Consider the following 16,486-nt stretch of genomic DNA (forward strand, 5'->3'; position numbering starts at 1 on the left):
TTTGGTTTCGATCCGGACGGGAGCCTCATCTTCCCTAGTTTTCTTTCTCTTCTCTTACACCCGACCAGCACCAATTAGAGAGAAGAACTGGACACGACTGGAGCACCTTTCTTTGCCTAATCGTTTGACGAATATGTATCTTAATTCATAATACACCACACCCGCTCGTCCTTTCGACTTCAGTCGCCGGGGCCGCAAGCGACTTCGGTCGACTACCGCGAACCTACTCACATTCTTTCATCTTGGACACACATCACCACCCCCAGAGAATGGAAGGCACTCTACTCATCCCCCCTGATCGGGGCAACATCCTGGGACGAGCCCTTTGGAAGGTATAACTTGAATCAAATTGACTTCTGTGCAATCATTTTATTAACGCTGGTGTAGTCTCGATACGTCGTGGTGGGCACCCCGTCAAGAGAGGGCAATGCCGATTCAAATCAGCCAAACAACCTCAGTTTATCCCAGGTTCTCTCGGCCACTCGGATTAAAGACTCGCGGGAGAAGAGCATCAAGATCCCGCCACGGTTCTCTCCTGACGCTGTCTATCTCTCGTTGTATAAAAATAAGGTAATGAATGCTGTGCCGCACACCATGCCCCTTTAGCTTGATTATCTAACCGTGCGCCTTCTATAGGATGACTGGGACCCCGTACAACAATACTCGATGGCCTCCATCGCGGACTGCCAGGTTCAAATGGTTGCCCATCGAAAGCAAGGGCCGCCCACACCGACATTATTGTTGCAGATAAAACCAGACCCAGCCACAGACAAGCTCCGAAAGCGACGTTCGAGTCGAACCGCCGGCTTGACCAGTACGAAAGAGTCTGGCCCGACGACGTTATGGTTCCGCCCCAGTGAAGAAGGCGGGTACACCCTGCAAGACTGGGCACGGTGCATTTCCTCACTAATCCAACCGAGCGTCCCCGACACCTACCCAATGAGTCCTGTAACGCCTGCCTCCCCGACCTTCGTGAATCCTTTCTCGCCCCGGCGAGACGGAGGGCAGTATCGTCCGGGCAGCAGTGGTCAGGAGCCCGCCCGCCCTGCCATGCAGCACAAGAAGTCGGGCCAGACTCATTATACCCGCGAACGCCCGCATACGTTCTCTTCGGAATCGCCCAGCTTGCGCTCCCGCAGAAGCGATATCTCATCACACGCAAGCTCTCTGAATGCAATGGGGATGGGATACGTCATGCATGGTAATCAGTATACTACAGTGTTGCCAACCGATTTGCCTTCGCCAGCCACTACTATTGGCGATATCCCAGCTGAGTACACTCTGGGCTGGACTTCTGCTCAGGGGCGGTCATCGACATTGAGCTCGCCCGTTCGAGCTAGGGGAAGTGTGGGCTCCCAAGGCCATGCAACTGGCAGCCAGACGTCAGGCTCACCACCGCCGGCACGGGAGTCCATATTGGATAGGGCTTTCCAGCTGAGGTGCATCCCTGGCGTAGACACCGAGGTTCCTGGCGAGTACAATCTTAGCTCCCTGGCGAGGTTCGATGCGTTGATGCGCGAGGCGGAAGAGCGACGGAAGAAGGAGAGGCTGCAGAATCCTCCCATCACTCCCATGACCAGTACCTTTGAGGAAGACGAGGATACCGATGAGCAAGACACCGCCAAGAACGAGAAAACGATCGAAAAGGTGGAGGAACCGGTGGAGTCCGAGTTGGAGGAAGAAGACGACGAAGACGAGGAGTCCAGTGACGATGATATCTTTGATCACCACGTCACCCGGGATAGGTCGTCAATTGGGCCGACAGCCCAGCGGGCCTTGGCATTTATTGCTAATCGTCACAGCTCGATGGCTCAGGGCGGTCGTGCTACTCAAAGTTACCATCCGGACAGCGGCTATTCCATACTGCGACCTCACACGGCCCATTCGAAGATGAGGCCTGCTCCACTGCAGCGAGGAACCAGTTCGCCTTATGTGCCTGCGTCAGCTGCCGCTATGGAAAACCAGCGAGCGTCGATGCGAGAGAACCTGACTCGTCATGAAAAGCGTCATTCAACTTCGAGCGTGAAGCGACTTAGCTTCAACGAGTTCACCAAGCGATTAAGCAGTACCAGCAGTCTCTTACTCGCGCCCAACAACGGAGGTGGTCCCGGAAGCCGGGGCAGCAGCGAGAGCGAGGCCACACAACAACCTACCACCCGAACCGGGCTTCACCACCCGCGAGGAACCCCCTCGCAGAGCTCTCAGAGTTCGAAGGATTCGGATCGATGTGGCTGGCGCGGCAGTGTTGGTGTATTTGGAGCCGGTGAGGGTTCCTTCATCTGATGTCGACCAATTTCTGAGAGATACCCTTTTTACGAATTTTCTTCCTTCTCTTTGCTTTATTTACACATCTCGATTCTCTGGATTTCACGAGAACATAGGTTTCGCATCAGCCACGGCCAGTCTTTTTGTACGATTATCAAGATTTTTGTATTTGCAAACCATGACCCGCCACGAAAAACCACCCACACACATCAAGAGAGGCGTCAAAACACCGCGAAGGGTTCTAGGTTTCAGGGGTGGACATGCATATTTTGGCCCGTCTTATTAGCGACTTTCTGGGGCGTCAACATATTTATGGATGGATGATACGGCAATATGGCAGAGCATTGAAGAACACAACATCGCGAGACCTACTACGCACCGCTGCACCACCTCCTTCTACGAGAGGCGCGGTCGCCATTTCCACCCTTTCCGCATACTTTGAGGCAGACCGTCACTGCTCGTCGCTCGAAAGAAAACTTAGCCAGCATTCATGATAGATACAGAACAGAATAAAAACTTTTCACCATCGACTTCTTCAAATTGTACCCGTGACAGCACCTCAAACAGCTTCCCTGAGTAACGGGCCATAGCGACCATTCCGGGTGCTTCTGCACTTCCTTCCTACTTGCATATCCCTTGCCTGCATCACGCACCTATAAACGCAGGGGCCAGTCCCGAGGCGGGATGCCACCACGCTTGGTACCAGCACGGAGGGCCTGCGCACACACAGTAAGCTGTCACATTCTAGTGCCGTGGTAGTGCAGTTACATCTGGTGGGCCCTACCTATAATATCCGGGCTGAAAGTACATGGTCAGGGTGCGGTGATTAGGCCAAGACCAAGACCAAGAAGGAAGCAGCAGCAGCCCAGGAGAGCCCAATGCTTCAGAGTTGACTTACGTCAAAAGTATGCTAGTATAGTATAGATAGATAATTATCATGTCATGCCATGTCGTATAGCGGCCCGGACCCAACGACACCCCCGCTAGCTATGTATGTAGAAGGCGGTGCAGACCAGGGCCTGATCCCGGCATTTGCTTTCTGTCTGGTCTGTCCTCGGTAACATAGACCGAGGAAGGGAAAAGCGTCTGACAGCTCCAGTTCCATGGTTGGGTCGGACAAGAGACAGAAAAGAGAGGGGCAATGCATGGGACATACACCTAGGTGAAGAGATATACGGAGTATGGAGGTTACATGCTCCATGTCACAGGCCAGCCAGCTACATGCCAAGTGAGGTGCATAGCGACAAGGGCAGCAGCAGGTCCGTGTCACAAATGGCACTATACTAGGTCTTATCACGACCTTTCCGCCCTCGCCTCTCTCTCTCTCTTCATTCAGACTATTCACGTTCCGCACTCAGCTATTTTAGTAGTTCTATTCGATTTCTAAGCACCCTATGCCGCGTACACGTATTGTGTCTCCCTTCACTTGGCCCTTTTCGGCCACTAGCCGCGTGGCTCAGCACGAGACACCACGTGCGCTCTTCGTTCTGCCGCCTGAACTATCGTGGAGCCAAGGTGGATAGTCGCTATACTAGAAACCGAATAGACGGCTAGCTATCAAGCTATGTAACCTAGCTCTTATTTCCCATAAAAACACGGCATATATATGGAATTCACACCTTGTCTATCTACGGAGTAGTGAGCTTCCTTGATGCATCGCCCACTTTGTGTGGTGTGTGTTGGGACGTTGGGACGCAAAACCCCACACACGGTACACCGTGAGGTCTGGTGGCAGTCTGTCAATAGCGTATATCTTCGTTGTGCTTGGACGAGATGTCCAACCCATCATCATTGGTCAAGATGCGAGCCGTAGCGTGGGATGCGTAACGGACTTGCGTGCTAGCGTTGGACTCATGTCACAGGGAGGCCGGTGGGTAGGCAGTAGTTACAGAGCTAGCAGCTGATGGATGATGCGGATGTCGCCATCACCATTGGGAGATATCGACTTCGTTACTTACCCATATAAATTGTACGGGCCGGGATGCTCTTTATCCTCATCCCATTCTTGTCGATCCCTGAGCTCTTGACACCTCCTGGTGGGTGCTGTTTCAAATCCCAATGGCGTGCTATGGGGGCATTATCTAGTAGATTGCATATTAAGAATCTTCCAATATAACACCAGATAGCTGGGTTTTAAGACAAGTATCGCATGAAAGACCACTACCATACGAGGGCCCCTGTTGCCTGTAGTCGATCATTAATGTACAATATGGCAGTCCAAGGATCAGGCAGCGCTTTGATCCTAGCTGCTGGCCATTCTGCTCCGGGAAGCCGAAGGCAGTCTCCATGATCTTCTTCAGCTCCGTGGTGGCGCTCCCCCGAGCCCTCCTCCCTATCCGTGGGCCCCTCTTATTGCGAGACGGTGGAGAGGGCTCTCTCCCATTCCGCGCGCGCGCAGCCTCACTCGCTCGTTGGCATTGGGCCATGTCTTCTCGCATTGTCGCCTGTCACGGAGAAATCAAGCGTGCGGAGAAAAAGATGGCGAACCCATGTCGAGGCCAACTATTCTATGCCGGTATGGGGCTTTGGATGACATGGTAGGAGGCGAACTGGGCGGGGACGAGAGAGGGCGTGAGAGTAAAGAAACAGAGATTTCCTTCTCTCTCTCTCTCTCTCTCGCTTCTTTGCAATATCGAGAGACAGAGCCGCTTACCCTGTTTTCCAAATACATTTATCCACTAGCAGGCCATTGGACACTACTGGCTCTAGCCTGACGAGGATGGGGGAGGAGGAGGAGGCAAAAAAGACGACAGCAGAAGAACACAGACCCAGAAAGCCTTTGCATACAAGTACATACATACACACTACTCCACACGGACGCTACTGTGAACAGAGAGATAGAAGATGGAAATCTTTTTTAAGGCTGGACGCCAAGCAAAATTCAAAAGCTATCAAGGAACTCCCTGTACAAAAATCCTTTGCAGGAAGAGCTAGCTTGGGGTCACTGACTGTGCGTAGGGAGATCGAGGTACTCCGAGAACTCGGTTGTCGACCAATAAACCTGCCATCTTACCCGGCCGGAGACTGCATATACTATTTTTCAATTGTTCCCAGTAACTCGGCCCGGCTAGCGGTCTGAGCCTCGGATGATAGACGGCGGTACGGCGTTTGACTATGTATGTGCGTGTCGGGCCGGAGAACTAACTCCTTTACGCGGATAGTGCCAGAGAGATGACTAGAGGAATCTCTTCGATCGCTAGTTTTTATGGAGCGCCGAGGAGTACGGCAGTCAAGTCGGTCGACGCTGAAACCGTCTCGGTCCTGGGCCGTAAGCAAGTACATACAGCCTTGAGTGCCGTGACTAGACAAGCAGCCAACAACCTAAAGACACAGAAGACAAAGAATTCGTAGATCACATAAGCAACACGTTCATCTCAAGAGGCAAAGTGATCGTACAAAATCAGTCCGCCGAGATTTTATTCTGGACCACCTCCTTTCTACATGCAAATCCCAGGTATCATCAACTCCCAGCTAGTCGGCATTAAAAGACCCCTTCAAGCCCCAAGGAAACCCTTCCTTTCCTCCCCCTCCTTAGTTCGAGTTCATAAAGACTATAAAATTCTGCTTGCCCTCCGGAGACGGGATTCTCTCAGCCGACCACTGCGAGATCACACCTCCCTTAGCCGCATTGGCCTGCGTCAGATAGGCGCGCACCCACTGGGCCGCGTCCTGGATATCGGCAAGGTCGTCGCGGGCCGGCTTCTTGCAGGTGCTGAGAGCGGTGAAGCCCATGCCAAAGCCAATGTCATCCACATCGGCTTCCTGGACCACGTCATCGCCACCTGCCGCCGCCACCTGGACCACGTTGGCAAGGATGGGCAGCAAGGCCTCGCATGTGAATCCCCATCCCTTCTGGTATCTCTCTGCAAAAGCTTGGCTCTGAGCAAGAGTCTTGGCGAACGAGACAACAGCGAGCTTCCGGTCGATCGGGCGAATAAGTTGCTGCGACACGGGCAGGATCGTCTTCAGGTAGATAGGCACGAAAAGGTTGCTCTGGATTGAATCGACCTGTGCGATGAAGAAGTCGGCTCCCAATCCGGCCTCGAGCTTGGCCGAGACGAGGTGGTAGAATGTCACGAATCGCTTCTTGTATGATTCCTGAGGGTCAAGATCAAGCTTCTTCAACAACAACGTCAGAATCTGGACGAAGTATTTCTCGATTTGGGCCCTGGAAAGGTGTTAGTTGCAATGTTCTGCAAACTCTTGAATGCTTTTCTAAGCTTTGAGACTTACCTTGGAATGGATGTGATGACAGCTTCAAGGATGTCAAACGCGTTTTGCTCAGTCTTCTTTCCGCTTAGCAGCTTCTGGAATATACCGAGGATAGGCTCGACCTGGTTCTCTGCGACGATCATATCGGTCGCTCGGGGAATGATGGCGGCCAGCAAGCGTGTGCAACCGGGAACATTGCCTCTCGTTTCCCACATTGTGAACTGCAGCAGAGGCGGCAGAAGCGCCTTAAAGTGGTTTGGCAGCGCACCGGACGGGTTCGGCTCCAATAGCGCGGCGAAAAGCTGGAACACATAGGGGATGAACTCGTTGACCTCCTCAACCAAGATCTTGTGGAAAGGCTCCCCAGAGAGCCTCCTCTAGCTTGGCACTTGCACCAGAGGAGCCGTTCCTGACCAAAGCTCCAAGGGCTTCGAAGTGGTAGTAATAGAAGCGAGGGTTGCTGGGGTTCTCCTTGATGATATTTGTGATGCCCACCAAATGCTGCAGGACCATATCAGCGAAGGGCAAAACACCATCCTTCATGACGATGAGAACCCGCATGATGCAGCGCATCAAGAACTCATTCTCTTGCATCTTTGCGGGGGCCTGTTCCCTCTCAACGAGTTGGAACAAATGCTGAAGGAGGTCCTTTGCAAAGGGTTCGATATCGGCTCGAGAGAAGACGTGAACGCCGGTATCGTTGGTCAGGTACAAAACACGCTCGACGGCAATAGCAGCGTACGTGTAAACGACATAGTTAGAGGACCCTAGGTTCTGGATGAGCGGCTGGAATGCGCCTTGCCATTGCTCCTTCGTCAGCTGACTGCGGAAGGTGTATAGGTATTTGATGGCGTCGACCTTGGCGATCGGTTCAGCGTCGGCGTTGATCAGATCGGCGGCGATGTGCTGCTGGAAGAAGTCGACAACGTTAACGAGCGAGTTGACAGTCTTCACACCCTGGCTTGCAGTGACGGCACCCTTAGCAGCAATGGCCAAGAATAACGAGACAGCCGTATCCTTGTGCTTCCAATCCGACTTGCCTTGCTCCAGGTAGTGGTTGATGTACTTGCCGGCCACCTTGGTCACCAGCTGCTCAAACTTCTCCTGTAATGTCCGCAGGAAGTCGGTTGCTGCTCTCCGTCGGGAATCGGTGTCGGAGCCTTCCAGATCGCGCCGAATGAACTCGATAGGCTCATCCTCAAATAGCTCGATGTCTGTCTCTCGCAAGGCAACATTCTGCAGGACGACCTTCTCCACAACTTCATTGAGTACGTTTTCGTCGTTGAAGTTTTGGGCATGTCGGTCCGTGCCAGCCACCGCAGTCAGGAAGTGTAGAGCCTTGCTCACGAGGCCATCATACTTTTGCTCCGGGCCGATAGAAGATAACAAGTTCCAAGCACTGGTGATGAATGTCTGTGTGTACTTTCCAAATTCTTCATCAAACTTGCTGGTGTAAAGCTCGAGGGCCTCGCAGATGTCTGCCTTGACATTTTCCAGGACACCAGCCTCCGAATCATCGTCAGTAGCGAGCAAAGGGTTTTCGTATGTCAGGTATTTGTGAAGGAACACCGAGATCTGCTCCAGATGCTCTTCAAATTGGGGTGGCATATCTTGGCAGGACAGATCGTAGAAGACCTTGATCAGAAGGCTCATAGTATCGAAATATCCCTTCAGAGCATCCTTGTTGTTCGCATTGGCAGCGATTTGTTGGTCGGTGGCCTGTAGGTCGAATTTTCATGTCAGCGAGAAATACCACGCTATGATAATCTCGGGGGAGAGGCATACATTCAGAAGTGTGAGGAAAGGACCCGCGAATGTCCCCAACACATGGTTAATCTCGGTGAAGAGATCATCTGACCTGTACAGCGGTCGCCATCGCTGAAAGATGGAGTGTGCGACCTCGAGCACACCGTTGTTGACCTTGGCGTTGTCGGGGGACAGGCGCGACACCAGGTCGGGCACGAGCGTATCCCATCTCTCCCAGAAGTCGGAGTCGGCAATCAAGCTGATAGCATCGCCTAGCTGAGTCTGGATTGTGGGAGGGCAGGAGATCATAAGACCGATGAGCTCCTGCTTGATGGTCGAAACGACGTCCTGGCCCAGCAGGTAGTTGCCATTGCTGTCTACGTAGTTCAAGCGGATGAAGTTCTTGAAGTACAGGGCAGCGGCCAGACGCGTCTTGAGGGGGAGGTTCGCTTCGTGGACGATCTGGAGGAGTGACAGAGAGAATCTCGGGTTAACCTTCTCGGCGGCAAGGCTCTTCTCGGCTACACAATTTCAAGGTAGGCAGCAGTCAGTATCTGGAGGATGTGCCAAAAACCATACCGTGGATGCGGGGCAGTGACGAAGTGAATCTGGCATACCTTTCTTTTGTTTGGAGGGATCCAAAGTGGCGTCCAAAAGCTGGACAAGCTGACCGAGATCGCTAGCCATGATTGCAATACAAAAGTCTATTGGCAGGCACCGTGATGACTTCAGTATCAGGTCAAGTAGACTAGCAAAAGATGAGGCATCAAAATTAATGGATGGTGGTAGGACAGGAAGCTGGTTTGTTAGTCCAGTACAAAACACAAGCTCCAAGCGGGTGGGCTGGTGGGTTTGTTGCTTTTCTAGGTCCGCCCGAGCCAACCACAGCAACGGGCGGGCTCTTGGGGCTCTCTTGTTGGATAGTGGGGTTGAAGACACCAGCAGCTTCCAGCCTACAGCCAGCAGCCTAGCAGCTTACCTCATAGCAGGCTTTCGGTGGTTGTTCCGCCTGGCAATGGGAGGCTGCCAGCTATGTGCTACTGGTGCACCGGAATAAAGTACACACCGATGGCAGCCTTCAGCCAGATCAATGGAGGACCCCGCCATCCAACGTTCTGGCTTCATTTGATCAAAATAGCCTGGAGAGCCTGGTGCCTGGCTATGCGCTTCCCATGATCGATGATTGAATACAGGAAGAAACCCCCACAGCCTGTGCAAGACATTGACCCATGGATGACACTCGGGCATTAGGTAAAAGCGTCCGTGGTTTATTTTGCTACTAACTATATGCATAGCCAAGACTGTAATGTTGTTTCTCCAGGCATACTATATTGTAGTGAATAGTGTTGTTCCATACTGGCTGTCACCTGTGTGTGCTCTAGACATGTTGCAACAAAGAACCCCGAGTCCTGGTCTCTGTCCTACTTCCCATCAACAATAGAGGACGAGGCAAACAAGGATCAAGCTCTTTTCGTAGACAGGCACAGCAAACTCCAAACGCAGGCACACATTCGCCCGGTATGAATGTCTCTTTTCCTCCCCCTACAGTGGGGGTTCTCCCCCAATCCCACCTGCTCAAGAGGCACGCTTGAACCAAAGTATGCTAGCGGGAACATAGATGATGCGATGCGATAGGCTCACAGTGGAGATGAGCATGCAAATCTTGGGGTAGGTACTGCAGCCAGAGGCAGAGATGACTATCCTTTCCCTGCTTTTGTCTTGCTTTGACTTCAGCTCAGCTGCAGCTTGTTTCAATCCGACGAGGTTAATTTTTTCCCTCCCTCTCACGAGCAGACCCTCCGTGTATATACTTCCAGACTTCCGTACATCTTCCCTATACGCATTCTCGAATTCCTGCATCTGACAAGGCAACACCCGACTGCTTCTTACAACTCCCACGTGTAACAGCGCCCCTGTGCTTGAACCACTTCGACCCACCCAACACCACCATCGTATCGCGACCCGGAGAATCAAATATCGCATACACCTATTTTACAGAGGCCCTGAGGGGTAATGCGTGGGCGTGGACTTGTGCGCCGTGTTTGTAGGACAGCGCAAGTAGGTAGGTAGCGGCGGCCAAGAGGGAAAACACGATTCGACGGGGCCAGGAGAGGAGACGACGCCCATCTAATGCACCACGGCTTGCTGCACCTGATGGAGGCTTGATATCGTGTGGCTGTTGTCTGTAACTTGTGATTCCCACCCTTATGCAAGTGACAGTTTGTCTGTAAGTGAACCCTCTTTCTCTGAAACCCTTGTACTCGCCAATATCTGCCCATATTCGCATCCACCCCCCATCTTCTTTAGCCGAGGAGCGGCCCATGCTTCTTCCAGCATAGCATACGCGCGGGTCTTGTTGTAGCTCTGCAGCCTTTCACGATACCAGGTTCACTCGCTATTTATGGGGCATTCGGAGTACATGGACCCTGGATTTGGCATGGGACGATGTCATCGGCCCCAGAAACATAAACTACCTCTGTTTCTCCCGTACCTTTGCATCGAGTCGACCTTTATCATCCGCCTTCCGCTTTGCACAGTGTGTTTTGCAGCAGACAGGGTGGCAATGATATCCTTCGTCACCTAAGCAGCCCGCTAACATGTTGCGCCGCCTAGTGTCCCTCGGCCAGGAGGCCGGTGAAGGGCAAGCCAACGACGACAACATGCCGCAGCCCCTACCTGGAGACGAGACCTCGTCTCCCCAAGAGTCCAAGATAAATACTGGCACCATTGCCAGCGTCTTCAAGGGCCTTGCTGGAGCCGCCAAGCTGACCAAATCGCCCCCTGCCCCCCTGACGACCACCGGTTCAGTAGCCCGAGCCCATATCACCGAACAGATTCACGACTCGGCCAGCCACGGACTACCCCAGCATCACCTGGAGGCTTTTGACCTTCTGAAAAATGGGAGCACTGTTGAGCGTGTCGCGGCAGCAAACCAGCTTCGCTATGCCGTTGAGGACTATCCGCTGAACCCTGTAGGTTGCAACCTCGAGGGACCGAAATATAAGTAGTATGTTGCTGACTTTCCACCAAAACCAGGTTCTGAACATTTGGTATGCTGCCAAAGATCTCATCGATCCGAACAATGCCGGCAATACTAGGTCTGCCGTCTGGGCCCTCCTTACCGCCTGTGTAAAGCATCCTGCATCAACCGACCTCGAGCGCAAAGAATATTTCCAGACGATAACCGCCCCTGCGAACCCAGAGGATTTCCACCTGCAGCTTGCTGCCCTCGTCGATCTTACGAAGCGTGGTCGTTCTCTTTCGGGATTCGAATACGACATTTTCCCTATCGTTACCAAATGGCTGAGCGCCAAGTTCGCATCGGTTCGCGCAGCCCGCAAACAGGCGTCGCGCTCCAAAGGGAAGGCTACTGTGGTCGGCGAAGACAAGGATTTTGCCGATATATTCACTTTGACGATGGACCTCATCAAGTTCAACTCTGGCGTCCTCGACAAGAACGCCACACAATGTTTGCTAAATACATTGGTCGACATTTGCATGATGACGGGCAACACAGACGACCTCCGAGCCTGCATTGGAGTTATGGACGCCATCGTGACGTTTGGAGCCATTCCCGACGAGAAGTTGAAGGACTTTGTGCAAGTGCTCTGCTCCATCCACAGCATGGTGCCCATGTTGCAAAAGGGCGCTTGGCACACACTGAGCATGCTGTGTAGGTCGCATAATGGCCATGCCGTTGTACGACTGTTACTTGGTACCTTGATCGATCTGCCCATGGACCAAGAAAAAGGCAGCTCCGACAAGCAAAAGAATGTCATTCGAGAGGTTCGGGGGTCTCTTTCGGTTCTCAACAAGTTGGTTTCCAAGTCCACCGAGAAGGGGTACCCTGCAGTACCCTTCACTACACTCCTCGATGGACTATCGGCCGTTCTGAAAGTCACGAATGCCTGGAAAGTCCAGCTTGATATTATCAGGCTGGCTAACACATTACTGGGAACTCCGCAAAGCAAAGTTAACCCCTTGATTGTGGACGAGGACTGGGTTTCACTTCTTGACATCGTCGCCACTTGCCTTGAGGGTGTGACCAATACAGTGCCAGGGTTAAAGGAGCCCATAAAGCCTCCTTCCACCGAATCCATGATCCCATCAGATACGGCGATTGTGTCCGAGGAAGTAGCAAGGCTCATCAGCCGTATTGAGCAATTGCTCACTGAGCCATCGGGATCTTTGCTGCAGCGTCAAGATTGTATTGCGTTTCTCGCTAGAATGCATAGAATCCTGCCCGATTCGGCTGCGACACTGGTCTTGAGCTATTTTCAGGAGTTCAGATGTTGCTTCCCCTCCGATACTCAATGGGAGACCAACCTACAGTTAGTCCTCGAGGCACTATTTGCCAACCGTCATCGCTCTTCTCAGCTTCGAGTCATGGCTGTGCAAGCCATCACAGAGGTTTACGAGATGATTGAACTGATTCACGATCAATTGGACCAAGATTTTGTCCCGAGCTTGATGAAGAGTCTTCTCGCTGGGGTAACGGAGGAGATCGACATTGAGGTATTGCAAGAGATCGTCTCGTTCACGACATCTATCGCGTGTAATGCAGACTATGCTTTATTTGAGCATATAATCGAGAAGCTTCAGACGGTGCTCCAAACCCCGCCGCAGGCCTCCTCGGCACCCACCGGCGACCTTCAGGCTCCGGCACCACCGTCTTCGCCTGACCTTAACAGAACAAGTCAAAGCCTTTCGGACGTCGTCGTACGAGGTTACGTATGGGTCTTCCTGAAAACAATGAACACCGATGTTGCCAAAACGCAACGTCTATTCGACATTCTGATATCAGTAGCAAAGTCAAACTCGGCGGAGATTGACGCTCGGCTCAGTGCAATGAAGCTTCTGTTTCGCCTCAGAGCTGATTGGGCTAACCGTATATTTGTCACTGAGCACACTGACACCGCACACGTTGCTGCTATTCTTTACCGCACGGAGGCATCGCTTGCCAGAAAAATGGCCGAAGAAGCTGCTCATCTCACCCGGACTTCAAGATCTGACCAGGGTGGCCTCGGGCGCACGTCACGGGGCAGATCCTTCACCCAAAACCAACCGACCGACAAGCCCCTTTCTTCGATTGCCTCTATCCGATCCGGAAACTCTGCCAAAGCAGCAGCGGCGAAATACCAGCAGTCATGGTCTGCATCCGAAACCGATGTGCTTCCTGAACAAACATCGCGAATTGCGAGCTCGGTTGTGTACTCGTACGCCCAAGAGTGTGAATCCGATGGTGACAGTAGATCAATTTGCAATGCTGTGCTTCCCATGAGTGATTGGCTCACTACTGTGGTAGCTTTGTTGCAGCAGTACTGTGATTGGGAGATCTACAGCTACATCCTGGTGTACTTACCATCCCAACTAAGCAACCACAGCATCTTTAAGAGTGCAGTGCCTCAGATACAAGAACTGCGCCGGCTGCTGTGCGAGCAGATCAAGACTACTGGCTTCCTGGAGCCACACACTTCCACGGGACTGCGCCGGTCTGACGTCGCAACATGTCTCTTCCACACGTTGACGATGATTCTGAGCTACCACAAACACTTCCAGAAGACAGAAGAGGACGAGATCGTGGCATGTTTCACTCGTGGCATTGGGCATTGGGATAGGAGTACCAAGGTCTGCCTCCATGCGCTCTCCATATGCTGCTATGAGCTTCCTATGTCAACAAGCAAAGCCCTGGTCACCATTCTACAGAAAATGTCTCAGATCGTCACCCAGTCCTCGAACGCTATCCATATTCTGGAGTTCCTGGCTTGTCTTGCGCGACTCCCCTCGTTGTACTCGAACTTCCGCCAGGATGAGTACCGCATCGTGTTTGGTATCTGCTTTCGGTACCTCCAATACGTGAGGGAGAAAAAGGCCTCGCAGCGAATGAGTACGGCAAGTGACCCGAACGCCCAGGGAATATCGTCAACTTCTGGCGATAGTCTGATACACCCTAATGCGTCCGACGACCTGCCTCAATATGTATATGCTCTGGCCTACCATGTGACCACCTTCTGGTTTCTTGCGTTGAAGCTGCCAGATCGTGCCAAAGAGGTGTCCTTCATATCTAAGAACCTCTTCACCGATCACGATGGTAATCAGGTTTCAGAAGAGCAGGCTCAGATTACGATAGATTTCATGCAACGAGCGGCCTATGCGGATGTGGACGAATCGATGCCCGATCCCCATTTTACGGCCGAGCGTTTCGGCGAGATTCTGAAGAGGCGCTGGCTGATCGGCAACAGCATAGTTACAATCGAGCAAGCCACGGGTGCCGGGTATGCTCAGATCACCAAGCGCCAGCCGTCGGGCACTTCATCTTACATGATTCACGAGTCGTTCAATGCGCCGCCTTCTCACCAGGAGCGGATCGCCAATGATATCAAAGGAGACGGTACGCAGGCCCAGGGCAATACTGTCCTCCCCAGTCACTTATTGGTTCACCTGTTCTCGACATTGCCCCTGTCCGACCAGGCTCGCCCCATTCCTCTTCCACAAGACGAAGCTCTTGACAGAGCGATGCGCACGTTTGATCGCAGTCCTACTGTTGATGGCCACAAGGTGGGTGTCATCTACATCGGCGAGGGGCAAACCAAAGAGACGGAGATATTGGCAAACGTCTCTGGGAGCAGCGAGTATTTGGAGTTCCTCAACGGTCTCGGTACCCTTACGAGACTGAAAGATGCCACGAACAACATGCAGGGCCTGGACCGCCAGTACGACACAGACGGGGAGTATACTTTCTGCTGGCGAGATCGTGTGTCGGAGGTTGTTTTCCACGTAACTACGCAGATGCCGACGAACCTGGAACACGATCCTCAATGTACCCTCAAGAAGCGGCATATCGGCAACGACTTTGTCAACATCATCTTCAACGATTCTGGACTGCCGTTTAGGTTCGATACCTTCCCCTCGCAGTTCAACTATGTCAACATTGTGATCACTCCGGAATCGCGGGCTTCGTTTGTCGCTACGAGACAGCGAACACCGATCGACGTAAAGGAATCATTCTACCAGGTCCAGGTCATGAGCAAGCCCGGGTTCCCAGAAGTCTCACCTGCAGCGGACATGAAAATAGTCAGCTTGAGGGCACTCCCAGACTTTATCCGCCTGCTAGCTCTGAATGCGTCGGTGTTTTCCATGGTCTGGTCGAGCCGCGATGTGGGCGAGTACATCTCGCCGTGGCGAAACCGTCTCCGGGAGATCACCCGCCTGCGGGAGAGATATGGCCCCAAGTACAGCATGGCACCGTCGCCGCCAGGCACCTCTCTCGGCTTGATGCCCGGCGGCGGCGCAGGCCAGATGTTGGACGCAAACAAGGCGACAAGCGCGGTGCGCGATAGCTTCAGCAGCCTCCGCCGGTCGTCGGTGGCGACCTTCTTCTCCACGAACAGCGAACAGAACTCGCATTCCCACCGGTCATCGATGCTCTCGACTACTCCTACCGAGAATACCGAGATCAACCAAGGCACCGATTCACTGGTCGACACTGTCGACTTTTCCAAGTGGGGTTGATAATATAACATCGAAACACGTGCGACAAATCAAGAAGAAAAAATACGAAAAAGCACTTTACCCAGATTCTACGCCTCGACATGCGAGTCGGGATATACGAGGCCTAATGTGTGTACTGGGCATTCTACGCGAAAGGCGTCTGGATAGGAAGGATACCACAAAAGTTTTTCTGCTTTAAATTTGATTTTCCTTTGTTTCTTGTCTACTACGAGGACGAATCTACTCTCACTCGGGGAAGCTTCTCCCCCCTGGCTCATTGGATGCAACTCGCCTCCCCTCCTGTCAATACTGCTCCTAGGTATCTAGAACTCTGGAACATTTCACTTGGCATCATTGCGGAAGCAATAGCCATTCATGGTGGCAAAAGGTCCGGGAAGAGGTTGGGATGGAGAAGCCCCCAAAATAGGGGGTGGCTACTTGAATGTATAGTATACGTGCTTAGTCTTCTGACTTGGGTCTTCAATCCATAATCAGGCGACCCAGCATTTTAACGAGCTTCATGTAGAAAATGACACAGACTATAAGAAAGCACATACGCTTCCCATCTTTTAAGCGAGTGATGATGCCATGTACTTTTGCCGAACTGTGATGTTTGTGTGTCTATACACCTCTTCTTAGCAGCTGCAAAAGATCATGATGGCGATGAATAATGACCTAAGATGGACGGGTCGTAAGGGCGGTTGACGTCCTCTGCAGCGAGGAAAAGAAACATAGAGCAGTGACCAGCTGAGTAAGCGCGAATTTACAGTCT

At 52.5% G+C, this 16,486-nt stretch overlaps 3 protein-coding genes across 3 annotated transcripts; 2 read left to right on the forward strand and 1 right to left on the reverse strand.

Moving 5' to 3' along the window:
- Positions 1-269: 269 nt before the first annotated feature.
- On the forward strand, positions 270-2,283 carry PG998_006819 (uncharacterized protein; the record flags this gene model as incomplete). Its single annotated transcript, XM_066873635.1, has 3 exons — positions 270-332; positions 388-570; positions 637-2,283. The coding sequence occupies 3 exons, from the start codon at positions 270-272 to the stop codon at positions 2,281-2,283; spliced, it is 1,893 nt and encodes a 630-aa protein (XP_066729580.1).
- Positions 2,284-5,796: 3,513 nt separating this feature from the next.
- On the reverse strand, positions 5,797-8,910 carry PG998_006820 (Importin alpha re-exporter; the record flags this gene model as incomplete). Its single annotated transcript, XM_066873636.1, has 5 exons — positions 5,797-6,433; positions 6,499-6,824; positions 6,892-8,196; positions 8,263-8,744; positions 8,841-8,910. The coding sequence occupies 5 exons, from the start codon at positions 8,908-8,910 to the stop codon at positions 5,797-5,799; spliced, it is 2,820 nt and encodes a 939-aa protein (XP_066729581.1).
- Positions 8,911-10,820: 1,910 nt separating this feature from the next.
- On the forward strand, positions 10,821-15,735 carry PG998_006821 (GTPase activating protein; the record flags this gene model as incomplete). The annotated part of the gene is made up of 2 exons (XM_066873637.1): positions 10,821-11,195; positions 11,260-15,735. 2 exons carry the CDS (start codon positions 10,821-10,823, stop codon positions 15,733-15,735), a joined length of 4,851 nt encoding a protein of 1,616 aa, XP_066729582.1.
- Between the last annotated feature and the right edge of the window lie 751 nt (positions 15,736-16,486).

The sequence above is a fragment of the Apiospora kogelbergensis genome (genome assembly GCF_038363985.1).
Source record: "Apiospora kogelbergensis strain CBS 113332 chromosome Unknown utg000005l_segment0_segment0, whole genome shotgun sequence".
Taxonomy (NCBI): domain Eukaryota; kingdom Fungi; phylum Ascomycota; class Sordariomycetes; order Amphisphaeriales; family Apiosporaceae; genus Apiospora; species Apiospora kogelbergensis.